The sequence below is a fragment of the Drosophila eugracilis genome, unplaced genomic scaffold (genome assembly GCF_018153835.1).
Source record: "Drosophila eugracilis isolate 14026-0451.02 unplaced genomic scaffold, ASM1815383v1 contig_2154, whole genome shotgun sequence".
Lineage (NCBI taxonomy): Eukaryota > Metazoa > Arthropoda > Insecta > Diptera > Drosophilidae > Drosophila > Drosophila eugracilis.
This window is the reverse complement of record NW_024573038.1, coordinates 7,437,425-7,446,147: the sequence shown is the minus strand read 5'-3', so window position 1 is coordinate 7,446,147 and position 8,723 is coordinate 7,437,425. Positions and strand designations below refer to the sequence as shown.

Sequence of the window (8,723 nt, the reverse complement as noted above, 5' to 3'; positions counted from 1 at the left end):
TTATTTTGTGTTACCATAAAAGCAGTTAAACCACAAACCACATCCATAGCCGCAAAACTTCTTGTTCATAAACAACAACAACAACAACAACAACAGCAGCAGCAGCAGCGCCTGGACTTTGGGACAGACTCTTTGTTGTTTGGCTGGCCGAACCACTTTGGCTTGGTTTGGTTTTGGTAGTCATAGTAGTCGGAGGTTTGGTCTCAGGTCTCTCTCTCTTCGACTTGGCCCAAACACCATAAACATAAAACAAATCTATGACACGAAACAGGTCTAACAAAGCCAAAAGACCACGGACCATGGACTGGGTCTTCTGGCCAAGAAGGCACAGAGAGAAAGAGCCAGAGATCTGATTCGATTGGAGAACTAACCTAGGTCTAGGAACGAGTTCCATCCGGCTCGGTTCGGTCTTATTTTTTTTCTAGCTTTTGTTTTGTTTTTTTTTTTTTTGGTTTTTTTTATGCACATGTTTATGGGTTTTAAGATAAAAACTATTATGATTGGTGAAACGTGCAAAATGAAAAAAAAAAAAGAAAAAGAAAAAACGAAGAAAAATAAAGCCCCAGCAGAACGAGAAACAATCTTGACAGCATCTGTAGATGGAGGGCATTTGCACTCCACCACACGACTCAATAGCTTTATAGGATATATCTATATATATATATATATATACAAACATATCTATATAGCGCGATATGTGAAATTTATGCCCTGGCATAATTAACTTCAAAAATGATCTCATAAATTCATGTCGCGTTCGCCGCTTGATATTGTTTACATACAATCGGTTCTAGGTTCTGCGATCTCTCGTATCTCTCTCTGGCTGGGCTGTCTTGAAGTGGAGCACAGCTGAGTGCACTTGGCACCAGATGGACCAGAAGACCGACCAGTTAGAGTTGAAGCCGGCCTGAAGAGCTTTCGAATGGTTCTCATTACCGTTTCCTGTTATGGCCAGTAAGATGTCCACATTCGGGCAAAGTGATAAACTTCAACGATGGATATTGTCGAGCCAACGATCGATCACGACCAACCATCTGGAATGGTTGTAGAGAAGCTAGAAGTATCTAATGTGTGAATTGCTGGGTAATAAATGGATTTCATTAAATAATGTATCCGCGAGGTAGGAAATATGTTTATCATTAGAAGGTTCCGGTCAAAGATTGATCTTGGTTTATAAACTAATAAAGTTAAGGCATATTAAGGGCATGCATAGAGGGTACATAAATCATCTTAGTCCAGTTAAGAACTACACTATGAAGGAGCTTGAATATATATCTTGTTAGTATTTCTAAATAACATATATTCCTTTCTCATCATCAATCAACTTAAAAATGGTATTATATTCTTCATTAACAAGACATTTATGAAAAACAATCATCGCCAGTTAAAGCCAATAATCGTTTTCTGTCATTTGTTCTTCCTTATATAAAAATATCTTAACAAGCCATCGTTGAACCTAAATGTCAATAAAATTACCGAAAGACAAGATTGTTTGACACCAATTAAGGCTATATAGCTGCTATAGCTGCCTTTGAAAAAGCTCTCTTGGTGATCTATTTCTTTAAGTTTCACTTAACAAGTTTCTAAAATATTGCTTTTTAAAAGTACCTACAATTATTATACATTTTTGGTAACCCTACTTATAGTTTTTCTTCCTCTAAACTTACTGGGAACTCCCTAAAAAAGACTAAAGTCTTGTTCTTAAGAACCCCTTTTTTCCTATTTCGGAACCCAATCAGTGGCTGGCTACACCCCTGGCAGCAATCGAGCGGAAAACGAGAAGGGAGTTTACGAAATTTGAGGGGAAGTTCAACGGAGGAGGCAGCATAAACTGCAACTTCCTGAATTTAAAAACGCATTATCAAAGGCACATAAATAAAGGTCGACGATCGACAGGCGGCAGTTGTCGCTGCCATGGGGAGAAATCATTGAACGAAATCGACATTCGGCACCGAGCATAGTAAAATTTATTGCACTTTTTCCGCTGCCGCGCAATCCTTTGTCATGGCCCGAAAAAAAAACTCTCAGAAAAAAACAAAAAGACAAAAAAAAAACCGACTCTGACCCAAGCAGCAGCAACACTTTCAACTCCAATCCGAGAAACAATGAAAACTCTTTCAAATGCAGCAGCAGCGAAATACAAAACGAGAAACACATTAAACTGAGACCTGGAAAAAGGAAAAAACAAAAAAAAAATACAGAAAAGAAAAACATTTTTCACGAATTAACGTGGCCAGTGAAGCCGAACAGCAAAGGTTTTTTATAATTGATTTCCTGCGATTGCGGAGCAAACGAATCAAACGAGAAAGAAAAGCCTTCAACAGCAGCAGCCACTTGCAGCGACCCAAAGGCAACAATATCAGAGAAAAAATGTTAACTTTTTATGGATTATAGATTTGGGATTACTAATGATTATAAAATATTAAACAAATGTTTTAAAACTAATAAAGAATAATGTCAACAAAAAAACACATATTCAGCTAATCATTTTATAAACCAAGAAAAAACATTTTTACCTAAGTTTTTTAGGATAAAATTGGTAAAAATTGGTAATAAAATAGTGCATAAATCCCTATATTATCGCAAATTTTTAATTTTTAAAAATATTTTATCTTTTTCTAATATATTTTCTGAATTTTATAAGCAAAACATTAAATATTAAATACTTTAAAAAGACATCTTAATTTGTATATTAATATTTTTCTCATAAGTCCTTTCCTAAAATAAGTCAAATGAGAATTTACTTTAATATTTCTTTTTAAAATATTTCTTTCTAAAACTAAGACATAAAAAGTCTTTAAGTCCCAATCCCCTATCATTATATTTTCCATTCATTTCCTACACCTATTTTCTTGCAGTGCAGCAACCTGAGCAGGTCCACTCCGAATCGGACTACCGTGCAAACCCATTTCGCAGTTAACAGCGCAACAAATAAAAATAAATTATACCAGAAAAAATAGCACAAAATATTGTTGGGGTAAAAAACGAAAACAAACGAAATGCATATATACACACATACACATACATACATACATATATATACATTAGTTTATTTGTATGCAAGTCGTTGTTGCATTGGCGAAAAGAGAAAACCCAGCAACAACAAAAGATGAAAACGCTGAGAAAGGGAGGTGGGGAAGGTGGAAAGGTGAGCTAAGAAGGTTAAAAATCAAGCATCAAAGTGAAGTGCAGGGGACCAAAAAGGCCAGTCTTAGGAGACTGCAAATGCACTTTGCAAGCATGATGTCAAGTATGTTGAGCTGAAAGAATGGTAATGCGTTGAAAAAATCATAACGACAAAAAAACTAAGTGTGGATATATATAGTATTACTATATTAACTTTTAAGAAATTCTTCACAGAAAGATGCCTTTATACGGTATTAATTTTTAAAACGTAGTAGGTGCCATTTGGTATTTTCTTTAGAAGAAGAAGAAGAAGAAGAAAGAAACCCCCCGATTTTGGTAACTTGTTATGCCAAGAACAGGTCAGAAGACAGCCTGTCTAGGTGCTAATAAATTCTAATTCTTTAATTCCTTCCTTACCTAACCCTAAGAAAATACCTTCTGCCCCCCCGAGCATCTTGAGATGGATCAGTGGGTCAATTCTTCTACAATTTTATTACTGCACTTACCTGACCCGATGATACCTTAGGGGATGATAGCACGCACTTGGTCTCACGATCCACGGATGATGTGCGGGACTAGATAATGCCGGCATGACCCATATCAAATCAAAACTCCCTCGCAGACACAGTGTACCGCAGTCCGAAAAAAAAGGTTAACACAAGACGAAGAAAAAAACGAAAATGAAAAACAAAAATGGGAAAAGAAACGCTGAAAAACAACACAACAATAACAAAGTGGATGGAAAAAAGTACGACCATCAACACGATCATCAACGAGAACCATAAATAAGACTTAAATGGCATGAAAAAGGCAAAGCAACAACAGCAACAACAATGGTGACTGCAATCAAAACGCAGGCTAAAGCCATTACAGCAACAACAACAAAAGCAACAACAACCTTAACCACAGCAAACAACTGAAAAGAAAAAGCAGCAAAAAAATACAACAAAAATTATCAACAAAAAATAAAAAAAAAAACACTATACGAAGTCAACGTTATATATCGACTATAAAAGCAACAAAAACCATAGCCGAACAGCCGCACCTTCGAACCCCCACACACATCCACACGTACCTGTATAATCTCGGTTACCATATGTATGTATGTATATGTGCTGCCTGTGCTTCCTCTTCCTCATGCTCCGACTTTAACTCCGATTTCGACTTCGACTTCGGAGAGAGGAGCCTGCAGCGTTTGGGGATCGAGCGACCCGAAATGACGGAAGACAAGGAAGAAAGAAACGAAAGGAATCGAACTTCAAAGTACCGTTTCAGTAATAGTAGTACCCTTGCAGCCTGTTGTATATAAATGCGATATATTAACTGTAATTCAACAACTATCTTCGAAAATTCTATGTAGATCACTTTTTAAAACCAGATTTAACTTATATTTAACGAATTTAAAACAAAAAAAAAATATATATGATATTTATTATTATACATATTTAAGCCTTTGTAAGTACCAATATACCCGAGGTATAGAAATTATCCTCATAAAGGGTATCAGCAATCACATCGAACGACGGACGCGTGTTGCTCCACCGTATCTTTGACTCAATCTTGAAGCAGCCTGAACGAACAGTCTTGGATCTTGCAGTCCCCCACATTCGATCCATCCGTAGCAAGACCCCCAAACCCCCTTTTAAGTGGTCCTGGGTTGGGCCAAAAGCGACGATGGTGATGGTGGGGCGGAGATAATTCCAGGTGAGTGCTGAGGGCGGTGATGATGAACCCTCACATCCAATTTGAGGGGCGGACGGCAGTTTCGTTTTGGTTGGAGTGCTGGCTGAATCGAAATCAAGCAAATCCTTCAGCGTTCAAAGATCAGGTCTTCAAGTTAAAAGCATACATAACCTGAGCAATTAAAATACCTCGTTTAAGGCCATAACAAATGGATTAGATAAATAAACTTGGCGCCGTACAATCCTCTGAATATTTATATGTCTGCTAAACGGATTCGGACTATAAGCTTTCTAATATTTTAACAACAACAACAAAAAATCACCAAAAAAAATCCCAGCTAAGTGTGCTAATATATTCAAGAATACGATAAATTCATAAATAAACGACAAACCGAGAAACAGAAACTTGCAAAAATGAAACTAATGCCAAAAAAGGAATTAAAAAGTGGAAAAACAAAAACATCAAGTGAATATTTAATACTCTTTTCGCATAAATCGCTAATGAAATAAACATTAGCTAACTGGTTAGTCCTTAAAAGGTAAACTATTGTCTAAGAAAGTTCGCATTTGAAAGAGAAGTTAATCAACGGAGTGGCTAATGATTTTACCTGTCCGTAAGACTCATTCTTTAGGGTATCAAAACCAGCCGGGGTTGGTAAACAATGCTTGTTTGTTAGCTTGACTGGAAGATTGTTTTGCAGACATAAATCTCAAGACCAACAGACAGTCCCAGTGAACAGATGGGCTCCACAGAACAAAAAAAACGAAAGAAAATAATCGTAAGAACCCGCAGGGCTAGAAGCGACCCAGACACAGGTCCCCAATAAATTCACTTCACTTCCAGCTAGTGATTTGAAATTTAGTTTATAGCCAATATATTTTATTACCTATTTCCATTAATTGAATTAGAATTACATAGGTATAATGTAATAGATTTCATCTTTAAAAAGAAGGTCATATAACATTTCTTTCTTGATTTTACAGGAATTTTATAAGACCTCTGCCCATCCTATCCCTATAAGTCTTATAATCAAACTTGTCATTTTGTCATTCTATTTAGAATATTATTAGTATTATTTTTAATTATTTAAATAATACATTTAAATTAGATAAATTCATTGAGTCAATATTTTGTATAACATCCTAGAATCATAACCTATGTTTTTTTGGTACTTTTCCTAAAATTTCTGTTAAATATATTACCGATTTGGCAAAGATTAGATCACTTTCCGAGTGTATATTAACTTCGACTAGAATGGCTTTGCCCCGAATTCGATTTTTTTTTTCTGTTTCTCATTTGGTTTTCGGCAGACACTTGAGTGAGGTTTGACTGTCTGAGAGTATCGGAGTGTCTGGGTCGGCTTATGTGTTCATTTGTTTATCGCTGGGACAGAAGTTGAAAACCAGTTCTCCAGATGAAGTTCTATCGTAATTGCGTATAACTTTAAGTACAATACATTAAGGTCTAATTGACAGACAGACTGGCAGCCCCAAAGTCAATTCCCCTCATGCCTCTCTGCCTTACTCTGCCCCTAAAAGAAATCATCAAATTGCGTTAGATGAATGTGGCTCGTGTTGGTGTTGCCATTTATTATATAAGCATGCGGAATTACGTAAGCACTTGTCGAACAGTTTGCCTTATGCCTTATGGCATTAAGTAATTCTCTTGGATCTCCTCCGATGCCTTGAGCACTGGTTCACGTCTTTGCGATTATTACTTTGCCACTGAGTCATTCAATGTCGAGTAATTACAGCCCTATCACAGAATCGATCAGATATATTATATTCTTCAGTCTCAAGATCTCTTCCTGAAGTCTTTTGTTTACTCGTGCATGGAAAATTGATTAGCCTTAAAGTAATTAATTTTGAATTTATGCCTGTAAGTAGAATGGCTTTGCTTTTGGCTGATGATGGGAATACAAAATGTGGAATTATTAGTATTTTTTTAGATCTAATAAAGATTATATACAAAATAAAGACATATTTACTTACAATAAAGTTTTTGAATTATTTATTAGAATTAAATGGAAATGTATTTCCTGATTAACCAAGAATCATGTTACTAAAGCTTAACAAAACACAGAACTTTTAAAGTTATTCTTAAAACTCGGAATATGCAAACCTTAAACCTAAAATTAACTCTTTTAAAAATGTATTTTCTTCCAAATAATTTTTAAGAATTAGTTTTTAACGCTAAAAGTGCAAAACGAATCTGATTCTAAAGGGTACAATTATTCTTTAATTTGTAAACTCATCTTCTTAGTTATAGAAAATGCCTTGCAGTGGAAGCTTTTTAGAGTTTATCTTCCTTACAATCATACTTTTCATATTATTAATCTGTCAAAATATTCAAGGATATGTTTTATCAGTAGGCCATAATGGAACCCTGACATACAAGCCCTCTGAATTGAGTCTAAGCCATATGCAATACCTGGCAGGACTTTCAGATCCGACAGACCTTCGTCAACATGTGCAAAGGATTTCGGTCAAGAGGGTAGTGGATACTCCAGGACATGCAATAGTAAGAAATTACATAGTGGACTATCTAAGAAAACTTAAATGGAATGTAGAGCTGGACATTTTCCAGCAGAAGGTACCTATCCTGGGAAACCTAACTTTCCAGAATATAGTGGCTAAGAAAAATCCTAAAGCCCAAAGAAATCTAATGTTGGGCTGCCATTATGATAGCAAATACTTTAAGAACTTTAATTTTGTGGCCGCCACGGATTCAGCAGTTTCATGTGCCTTGTTACTAAATATGGCCAAAATACTTAATGATCGGTTAAAGTCATCTGAAATCAGCTTAATGCTAGTCTTCTTTGATGGTGAGGAGGCTTTTGAGAAATGGTCAGAAACGGATTCCCTATACGGCTCTCGGCATTTGGCGAAAGTTTGGGAGGACAAAGGCTTTCTTGGTAAAATTGATTTGTTTTTGCTTTTGGATTTAATTGGAGCCAAGAACTTGAGCTTTAAGAATTATCTGCCAGATACTTCGGAATGGTACAATAGATTTGTTCAACTGGAGAAGAAGCTTGCCAAGGCGGGAATTCTTAATTTAGAACATCATCTTTTTAAATCAGAGTTTGGCCAAGACTCAGATGATGATCATCTGCCCTTTATAAGGCGAAATGTGTCCGTAGTCCATCTAATAGCTGAAAAGTATCCAGCTGTCTGGCATCAAGCTGAAGATGTGGAGCGGAATGTGGACTATAATGTTACAGAGCAGTTTGGTCTTGTCCTTCGGATGTTCCTCATGGAGTACCTCAACTTCTCCGCAACTCCTTTTCTTAAGTCCATCTATTAATGAATTAAAAATAAACACTTTTTTGACTCTTTTTCTACTTTTTAATACATTTTCCTTACTTATTTTCGTAGCGGGGTTGATTGAATAAACGGCAATAAAAAAAAACAAGCAATGAAAAATTCAAGTCAGATGGGTCAAATGAAGTGCTTTGAGATCGTTTCTTTATTAATGACCACGATTCTGACTTTTGCCTGAACCGCAGACTTCTCTCAGTATATGTGTTTGTTACTTTTTGCCTCTGCTGGCAACTGGCAACCGAATCGTATCAAATTTCCATCCATCCGCCATCGTTTTTCCGCTACCCAGTCGGCCAAAAGCCATCAGGCCACGGGCAACACTCGAAATTTATGTACGCTGCTGCTCCTCTCGCTTGCTGAAAGCAACACGAAAGTTAATTAAACTTGAAAATAATAAAAGCAAAGCGTAGCAGAACAGAAGCAGAAGCACAAGCAGCCACCAGAAGAAGGATGTTGATGTGGATGTGGATGAGGACTTGGTCGTGAATGTGGATGTGGATGTGGCGAATAATGAAACACAAAAAGTGTACATCACAGCCAGCGGGCATCGAATGGCGGACACGGGCCCTGGAATCGGCTAGGGATTGTACTTAT

At 36.6% G+C, this 8,723-nt stretch overlaps 1 protein-coding gene across 1 annotated transcript; it reads left to right on the top strand.

The window, feature by feature from the left end:
* Window positions 1-7,080: 7,080 nt before the first annotated feature.
* On the top strand, window positions 7,081-8,415 carry LOC108114064 (glutaminyl-peptide cyclotransferase). The gene has a single exon (XM_017224818.2). It carries the CDS (start codon window positions 7,081-7,083, stop codon window positions 8,110-8,112), a length of 1,032 nt encoding a protein of 343 aa, XP_017080307.1. The 3' UTR covers window positions 8,113-8,415.
* The last annotated feature ends 308 nt before the right edge of the window (window positions 8,416-8,723 follow it).